General features: G+C 43.0%; 2 protein-coding genes across 2 annotated transcripts in view; one reads left to right on the top strand and one right to left on the bottom strand.

The window, feature by feature from the left end:
* The window catches only part of LOC147449167 (SWAP (Suppressor-of-White-APricot)/surp RNA-binding domain-containing protein), a 60418-nt gene extending 48965 nt beyond the window's left edge, over positions 1–11453 (bottom strand). Inside the window, exon 1 of the mRNA XM_086521724.1 lies at positions 10416–11453. Coding sequence (XP_086377850.1) covers positions 10416–11374 — 959 coding nt within the window. The 5' untranslated portion in view covers positions 11375–11453. The remainder of the gene's footprint in view (positions 1–10415) is intronic.
* A 2726-nt stretch (positions 11454–14179) lies between these two features.
* On the top strand, positions 14180–14632 carry LOC147449166 (MFS-type transporter clz9-like). Its single transcript, XM_086521521.1, has one exon. It carries the CDS (start codon positions 14180–14182, stop codon positions 14630–14632), a length of 453 nt encoding a protein of 150 aa, XP_086377647.1.
* Positions 14633–15351: the final 719 nt, after the last annotated feature.

Below are 15351 nucleotides of genomic sequence, written 5' to 3'. Positions count from 1 at the left end.
GGTCTTGTCCAGCCTAGTACTTCACCATATTGCTCTCCAGTTGTTGTTGGTTTTTGAAGAAAGACGGATCTTGGAGAATGTGCATCGATTATAGCACTCTCAACGAAATCACCATCAAGAACAGATTTCCGATTCTTAGGATCGATGATATACTCGACAAGTTACAGGGATCCTCGTGCTTTAGCAGGATTGACTTGAAGAGTGGATATCATCAGATCAGGATAGCACTAGGAGATGTCTACAAGACAGCTTTTCGGACGACTTTTGGGTTATTTGAGTTTTTGGTGATGCCTTTTGGCTTAACCAATGCTCCTGCGACATTTAACCGGATGATGGACAGGATTTTTTTTTTCGAGAGTACAAGCTATTTGTTGGCACTTTCTTTGATGACATCATTGTTTTCTCCAAGAATGAGGCAGAACACAGAGATCATCTGCTTCAAATCTTTCAGGCATTACGAGATCACACGTTAGTGATTAATGCAAAGAAAAGTGAATTTTTCCTACCAGAGATACATTTTTTGAGACACATTGTGTCAGCAGAGCAGGAGTGCAAATGGACCCGGCCAAGATAGAGACTATCTGTGATTGGCCCGATTTGAGGAATGTCCATGAAGTTAGAAGCTTCTTGGGACTGTGTTCGTACTACAGGCGGTTCATACGAAAGTTTGCAGAGGTTGCTTCCCCTTTGCATACCTTAACACAGAAAGGAGTACCTTTTTCGTGGGGACCCACAGAGGTGACTGCCTTTCGGACATTGAAAGAGAAATTGACTACAGGACCAGATTTGACTTTGCCGGACTTGCAGAAGTCATTTGAAGTATTTTGTGATGCTTGTGGTCGTAGTCTGGGTGCGGTCTTGATGCAAGAAGGCCATGTCATAGCTTACGAGAGTCGTTTGTTCTCTAGGCCGGAGATGACAGCACAGATCTATGAGAAAGAGCTTTTGGGGGTTATCCACGCTCTTACTCAGTGGCGGCATTACCTACTCGGAGCGGATTTTACTGTCTTTACAGACCATCAGAGTTTGCGCTACTTCTTGTCACAGAAGCAGCTTTCGGAAAAGCAGATGCGGTGGGCGAACCTCTTGTCACAGTTCCACTTCCAGATTGTCCATGTGAGAGACACAAGAATGTGGTGGCAGATGCTTTGTCTCGGAAACCGTTGGTTCTGGCTGTTTCCACGATATATCATAGGAGCTTCGAGGATATGGTCGATCAGTATGCCACAGATACAGATTTTGCAGATATTTTCACACGGATACGGGATGGGGAGACAGTAGCTGGATACTCCCTTGGGGAAGGCTACTTGATGAAAAAGACTATGTTGTGCGTTACACAGCCATTGAGGGAAAAGGTTATGACTGAATGCCACTGTCCACCTTTTACGGGTCACCGCTGTATTGCTACCACCATGAAGGGGGTAGAGAAATACTTCTTTGGGCCGAGACTCAGGCCGAGACTCAAAAAGGATGTGGAAGAGTTTGTGCGCAGTTGCTTGGTATGCCAGAAGGTCAAGTTTGACAGGCATAAGGCACAAGGATTGTTACAGCCTTTACCCATACCCACCCACCCCTGGGAAAGTATTGCAATGGATTTCATTTTTTATCTCCCCAGAACACAGAATGATCACAATGATTTTCCGATTACATGGCACGTCTGAGACGATTGTCTCCGACAGAGACCCCAGATTTATGAGTTTGTTTTGGAAGGCAATTTGGGAGAACATTGACACGTGGTTGCAGTTCTCGTCATCATTCCACTTGCAGACTGACAGGCAATTTGAGATTGCCAATTCAGTGATTTTAGATTTATTAAAGTCTTGTATCTCGGATCAGAAGACTCAATGGGAAAAGAACTTACCTTTGGTGGAATTTGCCTACAATAACACGATACACTCTTCGACGGGGAAGACGCCATCTGAGATTGTTGAAAGTGCTGCGAAGGTTCCATCCTTCCTGAGCACGAAAGATTAGATATGTGAAGCGGATGAATATTCGCGAGATTTGGATACGGCTTTTGCCAAGGTTCGCGAGACTTTGCAGGAGTCTCAAGAACGACAGAAAAAAGCAGCGGATCGCCATCGTCGCGACTTGAAACTGAAGGAGGATGATTGGGTGCTCTTACTTTTGAGAAGGCACGCCTACGAAAGAAAAAGGGAAAGGAGAGGCTTTTCCCAAAGCTTAGTATGCGATACTATGGACCTTTCCAGATAAATGATGTCTCCTTCCAATTGAAACTGCCTGATACTTGGAGGATTCACAATGCATTGCATGTGAGTCTCTTGAACCCTGTTAAGGGTGATGTGCCTGATGATGGGGAGCCTGATGAGCAACCCGCAGTGGAAGAAAACAAGGAGATCCTTGTTTCTGAACTGATTTTGGCACATAATGATACGAAGAAAGGTAAAGTCCGAAGGCGGTTCTTGGTTTAGTTCAAGAACTTTCCTGCATTTGATGCGAGGTGGATGGAGGAGGAGAACCTAGCAAATACTCCTCGGATTGTGAAACTTTACCTCGATGTTTTGGTTTAGCATAGTCTACTCCAAACGGAACCCAGAAACTCAGCTTGGCCGAAGATCTGGTGCAGTGGGATGCACAAGAGGGGAGTTACTCCGCTCCTTTGTCAACAGATGCCTTGATTTTGATACTAAAGTCACTGATGTCTCTTTGAGCTTCAGGGATTCTGAGAGCTGACAGTATTCTGCTGGATGACTTTATGAAATGGAATTCCTGATTATGATACTGATTTGTTCTTGACTTCTTGTGAGTGCAGGAACTGATAGACGAAATGACTGCAGCATTTTGGTCTGATTGATCTCGAATAGACATGGTTGCAATAGGGGTTAGTCAATCGGACATCGATGAGGTCCCGATTGGACCTAGATGTGATTGCTAGCTACATTGCCGATAAATCATGGTCTAAGATCCGAATGAATGTTGAATGTCATGTGATGTCCTGTGATGTCTGGTGATGTCCTGTGATGTGACTGTCGATTTTGTACATGTACTAGATGTGTGTTCCTAGTACGTAGGTACTAACAGTCAGTGTCTGCTAAGACGGTGTATGGCTTTTGTCTGTTTTGCAGGCGTAATCGCGGTCGATTACAATGCTTTCAAGAGGGGGGTATCTCACAAAGTGATGACGTGGCGGACAGCAGAAACCCTAATTTCTGCCAAAAACCCTAAAATTCATGCAAACCCTAATTTCTGTCAAAAACCCTAATTTCCGAAAATCGTGGAGACAGATTATTAAATTTTTATTTTTTATTTTTTATTTTTTATTTTTTAAAGGGAAATTTTGAGCGACGCAAATCTCAGCTTTTCGCTTTGATTTGGGAGAAAGAAAGAGAAAAAGAGAACTTGCTTTTTACTGACTCTCATTGAGAGAGAGAGAGAGAATCTGCTTTTGATTTTAAAAGCTTTTGGGGCTCTGCTTTTGGGCATCCCATGTAACCTTTAAATTAGTGGTGAGGGCCTCACTTCTCAGAGCATCTGGACGCAGAGTCTGAGAGTGAAACCCTAGCCACTCTCTTGTACTTTGATTTGATTAATATAAAAAGAAATACTGAAAGGAGCGCCAGTCTTTGGGGCCAATATCTCTAGGCACGGAACTCCGTCGGGCCAGTGTACATCTATTGTGATCTGTGACTTGTTTTGAAGTGGTCATTTGGTGTTGTCGCGGTTGATTCTTGACTTGGAGTGTCCAAGTCTGTTACAGATTCAAACGACAAATCCCGCAAGAATAAAACAGACCATCCTGACACTTCTAGAACGGGAGGTAGCACGAGAAATTCGAATGGATCAACAGATAAAGAGTACGAGCCACCTCGGCCTAAGGAGTATCAATTGATGGAGATGCAGTGTCAACAAGTTGATGATTGTGCAAAGCAGATGCTTCATTTTGCGAAGGATCCCCAACATGCCAAATTCTTGACTCGGAACCCGATCAATGAAGTGCATTCCCATTGGCAGAAAGCCACCGATTCCTCAATGAAGTCAACCCTCCAGAAATTTCCTTTGAACCCATCTTCATTCAAGTGCTTGCTTTTCCTTGTGCACAATTCTAACACAAATCGGAATTTCCTCTTGACTATGGATATTCCCTTTCTGATGCACGTGTCACCCACCATGTGACACATCAGGAATACCCATCACCTAGTCTTTTCCTACCGAACTTACGATATGTTGAAGATGATGAAACAGGAAACAGAAGGAAGACAACAACTCAGAGTAGGAAGAAGATGGAGAAGGAGAAGACACAGAGCTTGCGTACGAGATCTCTGTAGTCTCTCTCTCTGTATTAGAATAATAGTGTATATAAACTCAGAGCTACAAAGCTTATATGAAACCCTAAGAGATAAGGTGTCCTTTCACACCAGATGTCAGGGGGAAAAACCCAGTGGGAGAAAAGTGCCCCTGGTGAAGCGCGTATACACAATAACATTACTACATGTCTACAAATCCCCCCTGTAGTGATAGTGTGAATCCGTACAAGGTAGCAGATCATCATGTGTATGAGAATAAGCCCAAAGCTTTTCGGAAAGCTTCAAACTTTTCTCGTGATAACGCCTTCGTAAATAGATCTGCAATGTTATCCTGTGTAGGACAGTAAGTTAGTGTGATCTCCCCTGCATGTAGCCTTTCCCTGACATAGTGGTAGTGAAACTCTATGTGCTTTGTTCTTGCATGAAATACTGGATTCCTTGCAACTGCCATAGCACTCTGACTGTCAGTGAAAATGGTAGTGGGTGCCTGTTGACACTCACAAAGATCTGCCAATAACCTGCGTATCCATACACAATCAACTGTTGCCGTAAAAGCTGCCCTGTACTCAGCTTCACAAGTTGATGTAGCCACTGTGGGTTGCTTCTTGCTTAGCCAAGATATACATACATTTCCCAAGAAAAAACAATTGCTACTTGTGGAATGTCGTCTGTCAAAATCACCAGCCCAATCTGAATCGCTGTAACCAAGAAGCTGCATAGAACTGTGCTTTCCATACATATCCCCCCTTGGAAAGAACATGGCAAGATTAGGGGTACCTGAAAGGTAACGAAGTATGCGCTTCACAGCCTGCCAATGATGCATACCTGGGCTGTGCATAAATCTGCTTGCTTGTGAAACCCCAAATTGAATGTCTGGAAGAGTGTTGCCTGCCAAATATATCAAGCAACCAACCGCTGCTGCATAAGCATGTACATCAAAAGGTTCTCCAGCATCATGCATGCTCAACTTTGATCCAATTTCTACGGGTGTAGAGATTGGTTTACAATTTTGCATACCAAACTTGTCCAAAATTTTATGCAAATATTTTGCCTGCAACATGTATATGCCATCCTCTGATTGCACAAACTGAATACCCAAGTAATAATGTAGCAAACCAAGATCAGACATCTCAAAGGTTTTTCTCAAAGCATCTTTAAACGCTTCACTTTCATCTGCAATATTACCTGTAAGAAGCATATCATCCACATAAAGTGTTAGCATAATGAGAACTCCATCTCTCTTTTTGACATACAAAGTACTTTCTGTAGGACTATTCTGAAATCCCTAGCCATTCAAATAAGTATGTATCTTCTCATACCATGCTCTTGGAGCCTGTTTGAGACCATACAAAGCTTTACGCAATCTACATACCTTTTGCTCTTGACCTTTTACAACAAAACCACTTGGTTGACTTACATAAACTTCTTCCTGCAAATCACCATTCAAAAAAGCAGTTTTGATATCCAACTGATGCACTTTCCAACCATGATGAGCAGCAATTGCAACTAGTGATCTAACTGTGGATGCACGAGAAGTAGGAGCAAAGGTTTCATCATAATCTATGCCTTTCTGTTGCGCATAGCCTTTTGCCACAAGCCTTGCTTTATACCTGTCAACAGTACCATCTTGTTTCCTTTTTACCTTAAAAACCCACTTTGTATCAATAGGCTTTTTACCTGTAGGCAAGTCCACTAGATCCCATGTATGATTCTTATGAATAGAATCAATTTCTTGCTGCATAGCATCTTTCCACTGAACACACTCTAAAGCTTGTTCAAATGAATCACGCTCATTTGTATCACAAAGAGTGCTAAAGCAAGCCAAATCTACTTGCTCTCTACCAAAAGTAGTACCAGCACGTGTTTTTCGTGGCAACGGTACATCCAACTTGCTATCCTGCAAAGTTTTCTGAACCTATTTAGACAAGATTCTTTCTTCCCTGAGAACTTCTTGCTCTTCACGCACAATTTTCTCTACATCATGAGGTGTCACATGCTGATCAAAAGATTGATCAAGATTATCAACCTATTGTGATTCTTGATTCTCCACAAAAGAAGGAAGCAAACCTTCAAATACATCATGTGTCTGCATATGAGGTACATCAAAAGCAACCATAGGTTGAGTAGTAGTTTCTGCAAAAATTACATCACGACTTTCAAAAATCTTGTTTGTAGCAGGATTGTAAAGTCTATAACCTTTACTTCCACTACTGTACCCCACAAATATACATTTGATTGCCTTATCATCAAGCTTCCCACGTAACTGCTGAGGGATGTGAGCATAAGCAAGACAACCAAAAACACGAAGATAACTGACTGAAGGTTTTCTGGCATACCAAGCTTCAAATAGAGTAATGGTCTTCAAGGCACGAGTAGGACACCTGTTCAAAACATGTGCTGCACAAGCAACTGCCTCCATCCATAGCTTATGAGGCAAACTCTTAGCCTTGAGCATACATCTAGCCGTCTCCATTAAAGACCTGTTCTTCCTTTCTGCAACACCATTCTGTTGTGGTGTGTATGGCATAGTGCATTGGTGTTTAATGCCTTTCTTTCCCAAAAAATCCTTAAATGCACCTGACATGTATTCACCTCCTCGATCGGTACGAAGAGTCTGTACTTTGCAACCTGTTTCATTTTCAACCATGGCGACATAATGTTGAAAAACTGTAAACACATCTGACTTTGCTTTGAGTAGATACACCCAACAAAACCTGGAAAAGTCATCAATGAAGGTCACAAAAAAAAGGTTGTTTCCTATAGATGGCGTCCTCATAGGACCACATACATCACTGTGTACAAGCTGAAACTTTCGTGTCGCTCTAACTGAACCATCCTGCGAAAATGCAAATCTGTGCATCTTTCCAAGAACGCAACCTTCACATACATGTCTTGGTGGCATCTCCAATAAAGACAAATCATGCACCATATTATGACGTTGTAAAGTCATCAAACTGCCATAACTAACATGCCCAAATCTAGCATGCCACAACTCAGCATCCTGCATGGCCTGAGTCTTTGTTTCTGCAATACATACCTGAATCTGCTTTTCATAACGATCTAGCACAAATAGTCCATTTTCCAGCGTACATGTAGTGATAAGAGAATAACCATTCTCTCGATCTTGTACAACACATCTGTCATCCTCAAAAATGACCCGAAGACCATTTTTTGCAAGAGAGGATACAGACAACAAATTCTTCTTGATCCCTGGAACATATAAGACATCTGGCAAGCATAAATCTGAACCATCTGAAATGGTAATCAAAATCTTACCAACGCCTTTGATTGGATAAGAAGCATTATTTGCACATGTCACCTTCTTTCCTACTGGAGCTGCATCCAATGAACAAAACAAATCCTTCCTTGAAGTAATATGCCTGGATGCACCACTATCAAAGTACCAAATCATTTGTGTCTTGTCAACACTGTAAGCAAAAAAATCTGAACATACTACAAAAGCATAAGAATCCTGCACAAAGTTTGCAGACTCTTCTTTAGCTGTAGAAGAATCACCAGAAGCTGAAACAACCAAACTTAACTCTTTCTCCTTTTCTTTAGCAATTCGCTTTTTACACTCACTAATGTAGTGACCAGGTTTCTTGCAGTAGTGACATTTACCTTTCTTCTTGGACTTGTCGGAATCACCTTTAGACTTCTCTGAAGATTGTCCTGCACTAGACTTGGAGTAATGAGCACTCTCTTTACCCTTGTTTTTGTTCTGTACAACAAGAGCATGATCCATATCATCCACCTGTAAAGACTTGTTCTTACGTGATTGATCCTCCTGCAATAGCAAAGCCACTAACTCTTCAAAATGAAGAGGCTCAGAATTAGCTCGCAAAGACAGAGTCAAAGAAGTCTGAAAAGTCAAAGAAGATGGTGGTAGTGAATTGAGTGTTTTGGAAACCAAGTCCTTCTCTGGAATCACTTCATCAATGCTAAGCAATTGCTCTTTAAGATCCCTGATTTTTGTAAGATGCTCGACAATATCGTCACCTTCGTCCATCTATATTTTGTCAAGTTGTTTCTTCAAAAACTCTATTCTGGCAGCGTTTCTTCCTCCAAACATAGCTTGCAGCGTGTTCCAAGCATCCTCAGAAGTTCTGCAAGATCTAATATGTGGTGTGATTGTCCTCTTTATGGTTAAGGCAATCACGGCCATAGCTTGTGCATCTTTAGTATCCCATCTCTTTTGCTCTGGAGTGACTTGTGAGTCCTGCACCAACAGCTGCACCACGACCAAGCGTGGCAGGTGCAATGCTAACTGGACGAACTTCATCTCCAGATACATAATCCCACAATCCTTTACCAACCAAGATATTTTTTGCCATAAAAGACCAAAGAGAATAGTTGGTACCATCCAATTTGTCTTCGGATGTAAACGCACCAAAAATCTCTTTCTCCGTAGATTGAGCCATACTGTGGATGCACACAAGAGAGCAAAAGAACCTCCAAGAGATTCACAAATCTCCTCTCCAATGCAAGCAAAACTCTACACAAAATCTCAGCACAAAGCTAAGACAAGCTGCTTCCCAAAAGAACTGTTTACCTGAAGAAAATCTGTCAAAAAGCACACCCTCTTGATCTAAACGCCTCCGAAAAGTAACTTCTGCTACGCTGCTCAGAACAAAATTCTGAGGGCTCGAACGGCTTCGAAAGGGGGGTAAAACCCCAGGTCACCTACTCAGAATACTCCCGGAACGTCGAGGATGCTCCCACGAGCAAATTTTTCGAATACTGCCTGAAAACTGCGATTACGCGTGCGGACGCGAGAACGCAAATAGAGGCTCTGGAAATCACCTTGCTCTGATACCAATTGTTGAAGATGATGAAACAGGAAACAAAAGGAAGACAGCAACTCAGAGTAGGAAGAAGATGGAGAAGGAGATGACACAGAGCTTGCGTACGAGATCTCTGTATTCTTTCTCTCTGTATTAGAATAATAGTGTATATAAACTCAGAGCTACAAAGCTTATATGAAACCCTAAGAGATAAGGTGTCCTTTCACACCAGATGTCCAGGGGGAAAAACCCAATGGGAGAAAAGTGCCCCTGGTGAAGTGCGTATACACACTAACACTACTACATGTCTACACGATACAATCTCCTTCACGATGCTCTGTCACCCATCCTATGACGCATCAGAGATGTCCGTTCCCGGATGGTTGGATACTTCTTCCCGATGCTCCCAGTCACCCATCCGATGTGACGCATCAGAAGTACCCCTTCCTGGTGGATTTACAGATATTCCTGTTCACAGTGCTCCCGTCATTACTTTGAATGACACACTAGGAATACTTTGTTCTCGGATGTCTCCAATGATCAAAAGTGGACAGACAATGGCTTTATAGGCCATCATTGAAGTATAACTCGAATATGGCAAGATACCACCATAAAACAGCCCTCGCTTCATATAGAGATCTCCTACAGCCCAGTACATGCAAGAGATGACAAACCCTTTTCACATGAAGTTGCACACCCACCTGTTTATTCACACCCTGGGGAGGGGAATGAGGTACATAAACACCCTCATTGTTGTCAAGAGAGGACTCTATGTCATTGTCGGACGATGGGTAAAAGCTAAACTATAATAATGTCGGTAGCTTATTGCCCATGTTTGATCTAACAAGTTGTTGAAACTTCTCATCCACATGTGCGCTTAGTCTAGACAACACAATCACTTTATGATACGATACATGAAGAACAATCAAAATATGATCTACAACATGCATAACGCTTTAGCAGAGTGGAAGAACTGTCATTTGAAACTCACTCTTTGAAGACAAACATGATAGTACTTTCATTGTGTCATAGTGTAAAGTCTCTCTCTTAATCTCTAATTTGTTCTAGTAGCAATGGATATAGCATGGCCTTTCCACCTTATGTAAGCATAATCAAGCATATGCAGTTACCATGAAATCTAGCATTAATATCTCATTTGATCAGGATCGAATGCTTCATAACAAGCATTACCTAGACCTAACAATGCGTATGGTTACCATAAAATTTAACAATGCGTGTGGTGATTACGCTGAAGTCTACTTCTACAAAACCCTAGACCACATGAGCCACAAGGATCCGACAGCTTTATAAAAATAACCGCTTCAACTTCTATATCCTCAGTAACTACATACAACATATTCTTTACCTGTCAAAGAGGATGTCATTCGCCAAATAGATCACATGCAGCTGCCGAATATCATCATCCAGTGCAAGTACTCTGTCGCGCAATGCCTCTGCCAAAGCAGGCGCAAAGGGAAGCCGCTGCATAAACCAATTTTTTGCCCCCTTGATGGACTCTTTGGTGCCTGTCAAATTTTCAAGAACACTCTGCAACTCCAGGGCAACATCTGTCGGTAGAGGTCCCGAAAGACCTTTGAAGCTCTTCGGGACATTTTCTTGATATGGAAGCTCAAAGTAAGGAGGCTGATGGTGTGGTTGTGCAATCTGGTGGGGTTGATCGTAAAATGGAGGCAAAACTGGATGCATTGAAGTGCTGAGTGGGTTCAAAACAGGGTTGACAGGCCCAATGCCAGAATTCAGGGAAGCTAGGGCAGGGTTAAAGTTTGGGTTTGCAGCAGACAGTGCAGGCATAGGAGGTGGGGGATTCATGAAGGGCCCACCCAAATGAGGGTTAACAGTGATCCAAAGCTTGCATCTGTAGTAAGCAAAACCCTCGGCTCCAAATAGGAAGGCATAAAGCGGGTTGTCTTTCTGTTTCTCCTTGAGCATCTTTTCAAACTCGGGACCATTCTTGGCTGCGTACTCTACAAGCTTTTCAATGCGTTTCTGAAGCTCCGGGTCTGCGGGAGGGGGGACAATGTGCGGGGGAGGTTCCCAGGGGTTGAAGAAGGCAAGCGGAATCGGTACCTGTTGCTGCAGAGGGGCAGGAGGGGGCGCGAAAGGCCCTGCTGCAGGAGGGTAGGGTATGGAGGGGCCGTAGGGGGGGAATCCCCCCATAGCTGCAGCCGGGGGCCCAGGGAAAAAAGTAGGCGGAGCTCCTCCCTGTGCAAACTGCTGAGGGACTCCGTGCATCGACGGTGGTGGTGGAGGAGGAAACTGCTGCGGACCTGTCCCGTACGGATGCCCGCCATAGCCGTGATCCATCGTTGCTCCACAGCAGTCTGATTAGGAAGGTGCACACAGAATAGGAGTTTGATCTTGTGACCGGGCCTAGGCCGAATACACACTATAATCAAAGCTCAAAGGTGCTCAAGGAGCCAGGCAGTCTTACACATTTTGAAAAGGAAATAAGGAGGCAAATCTTTAGAGATCCTGGACCTCATTGCATAACAAAATCATTTTACAATAATTTAAAGATCGCTAAACCGGTTGAAGATCAGCACCAAACTGCACTTTGCATGTGGCCGTGCATAAGGAGGGTATGCCATGCAAAATTTGGTCGCAGTAAAACTGTTTCTTGCTTGCGACGAATGTCGTGCATTAGGAGGGTATGCCATGCAGAATTTCGTCATAGCAATCTTGGTCCTTGTGTGTGTGTGTGTGTGTGTGTGTGTGTGTGTGTGTGTGTGTGTGTGTGTGATATATATATATATATATATATATATATATATATATATATATAGAGAGAGAGAGAGAGAGAGAGAGGCCATGCACTACAAACTGGTGTGCATAGAAGAGAGGGGGGGGGGGGGGGGGGGGGGGGGGATCACGACAAGATTGAACCTGACAAAGCTGCATACAGAGGGTTAATGGAGAGGCTGCCTCGTGCAGTGTATGCAACGGAGGAGGCGGTTGCCTTGTGCTGAGAGGGTGGAGAGTCTTTGTGAAGGCGTTGACGGGGCGATATGGGAATCTTTTTACGAATGATTTTATTTAAAGTAGTGCCAGTAGGGTAGAGGAGCCAGTAGTGGGACGGGGTCCAAAAGATGTACAAAATTAGGACCATTTAAAGGCCAGAGTAGGTAATAACTTGGAGTATTAATGGTACAATTTATTGTGTGGCATGATGAGCGCGACAAGCACCTGCCTGGTCCTTGACTAGAGACCCTGGCTTAGCCTCCACTCACGAAATCCCAGCACGCCACAGACTGTCCATCATTCCTCTTCTGATATGCGATCTTCCTTGAACACGATCGTGACCTGCACATGATAACAAACCATAAAGAAAAGCTCGTTAGTACTCATGACACATAACTGACAGTAGAAGCGTGAAAATTAACAAGCATGCAGCCTTGCACTCAGAAAGGTTATTCTCAATCACAAGAACATAAACCATACACGACCTCTTACAATAGACCTTCTCCTAGTGCAATCTCCTTCCTCCACTCTCACCTTTCCACAACTAGATATCATTGAACTTCTTGTATGGTATAACATCACATAACCAGCATAACCAACTACTATATGCAACAATACTCCCCCAACATAAACTGTAAGTTTTCTTTGGAGTACATCCATTCAGCTCTTCACATGACAAGCCTCTTCCTGCACTAATCCATGGCAAAGGTGTAGAAGTGCAGCAAACACAATGCAATCAACTCCTGGCAGCAACAAGCTAGTTCCCACACTTTGAGTTCAACAACAGAAAGCCTCCTTGAAGGTGCAAGAGCAACATTGTTGCAATAAGCAAGACACGTCCTATCTATCAAAACAAGACAACCAGATGTTCTTTTTCACCAATGGCGAGCAATGCCTTTTGCGAGTGCAAGGCATGTCTAATCGAAAGACACCCACAACTAAAAGGTTTGTTGTGCACAAGTCTCCTTCTTCATTAAAATGGTGGAAGGGTTTGTTGTTGTGGCAAGCTACACGTCACGTCTGTTTTTGCTTATACAATACCTAGAAAGAAAGCTCCCTTCATAAATCCCAAAGCTCCTAGTATATCCACTCCCACCTCATCCACATAATTACAAAAGTGATTGCCTAGCCCTAAGAAGTCCACTCAGTCCGCACCCAAGAAGAAGAGTATTCTCATCTTCTCGAAATCTACAAGGACTAAATCTTCAATCGTAAGAGTGCTTTACATCAAATCACTTACTATCCCACTGTGTCAATGCACTTATTATCTTTGTGACTTTTTCGTACAAGTACCGCGCTTCTAATGACATCACCTCACCCCATCAACAAAAAAAAACGAGCAAGCGAATCTACAACCAAAAGTCCTCCACTTGCAATGGTGGCCAAACCAACCTTCCCTAAGCTTAGGAATTCACCAATTGCATCAGACCCTCTAGATCAAAACGCTTCTAAAGAGTTCCCATTAGCAACAACAAAACCTCGCATTCAACGTACGTGGACAGAAGAAGACATGATGGCTAAAGCCCTTCAAGCACGAGAGAATGGCCTCTCATTGGTCAAGTGCTCCATGCAATTTGCGATAAGTAAAACGGCAATTGCAAATTGGAAAGAAGGAAGAACTCTCAAGAAGAGAAGAGGACCACAAACAGTTTTGACAGAGGAAGTAGAGATTGCTCTACTGCAATGGATATGTACAAAGTGCAATTCAGGTCATGGCGTCTTAGTGTTGGATGTTAAATTGAAAATGACAGAAATTTGTCAAACAAGGCACACACTCTTTTCCAATGGAATCCCTGACAAAAGTTGGTGGGTTGGCTATCGAAAGCAGCATCCAAATCTAGTTTTTCGTGTTGGAGAGAGCTTGGATCAATCAAGGGCAACACGCTTTCGACCCGACATTGTAAAGTCTTTGCATGACAACCTTTACTCATCATATCAGAAGCACAAATATCCACCTTCTAACATATGGAATGTAGATGAAACTGAATTTCAGGATCAAGAGACAAAGGTATGAAGATTCTAGCAAGAAAGGGGATTGAATTTGTTTATGATGTTGTGTGTGATTCGCGTGAGTGGATGACAGCTTTATGCTGTGTGAATGCCGCTGGTCAAGCTATTCCGTCATATTACATTTTCAAAGGTAGCTGAATAATGGGAAACTATATTCAAAATTGTGAACAAGGAGCAGCAATGGCAGTGCAGAAAAAGGCATGGATGACGGGTGAGTTGTTTCAAGCATGGCTGGAGCACTTCGACAAAGCTATCACAGAGCTTGTTGGTAAGGAAAATAGGCATCTTCTAATTCTAGATGGCCATGGTAGTCACATATCCTTGGATGTTGTTGAAAAGGCTCGAGACTCAAGCATAGATAGTATTACACTACCAACACATACATCACACAAGCTTCAACCTTTGGATGTATCCGTATTCAAATCCTTGAAGACTCACTTTTGCAAAGAGTGGGACATTTGGCATCTAGAACCAGCAAGCAAGTTACAATTGTCTACAATTGTGGCAAAAGCCATTCGCTCCGCTGTAACAGAAGACAATATTAAATTAGGTTTCAAAGCAACCGGAATTTGTCCATTAACCCTGATGCAGTGAAATTTGACAACATGCCATGCAATCACATCAACATCGTGGAGGACGCAACAGCCGAAGAAGAAGATTTTTCATAGGTACCAAACACACCTCTACCTCCAAGTAGAGAGGATGAATCCATTCATGCACTCACCACCATGGCAAGGCAACTCCTAGATGAAAATACACTTCTTGAAAATACTCCTATAGTCAATGGGGTCACGTACACTAGGCTGATGGAAGACGATGATACATCCCATTATTTTGACAGTCTTGAACAGCAAGAAGCATCTTCTCACCCAGTATGTGACTCTTTGCCTCCATCCGTTTCAACAACCAGCCCACCATCAGATGCAGCAAAGAAGTGAAGCAAACCAAACTCTCCCTCATATGATGTTGAGAAACAACAGCAATGAGAACACAAATTAGACTGCTAATCCCACCCTGAACATGCAGCAAAGAAGTGAAGCAAACCAAACTCTCCCTTAGATGATGCTGAGAAACAACAGCAATGAGAACACAAATCAGTCTGCTAATCCCATCCTGAACATGTAGCAAAGAAGTGAAGCAAACCAAACTCTCCCTTAGATGATGCTGAGAAACAACAGCAATGAAAACGCAAATCAGACTGCTAATCCCACCCCGAACATGCAACAAGATATATTTGAGAACGAGAACACAAATCTCAACATCAGCTAGCAAGGCACTTCATCGTAGTCTAGTAGCATTGTAAACATTCTACG

This window comes from Adiantum capillus-veneris, chromosome 10 (genome assembly GCF_014529385.1).
Source record: "Adiantum capillus-veneris isolate H3 chromosome 10, ASM1452938v2, whole genome shotgun sequence".
In the NCBI taxonomy this organism is placed as follows: Eukaryota; Viridiplantae; Streptophyta; class Polypodiopsida; order Polypodiales; family Pteridaceae; genus Adiantum; species Adiantum capillus-veneris.
The sequence above is the reverse complement of the archived record's forward strand: the minus strand, read 5'-3'. Positions and strand labels throughout refer to the sequence as shown.

Coding starts and splice junctions, on each gene's coding strand:
- LOC147449166 (XM_086521521.1), top strand. CDS start 14,180: ATGGGAAACTATATTCAAAATTGTGAACAAGGAGCAGCAATGGCAGTG.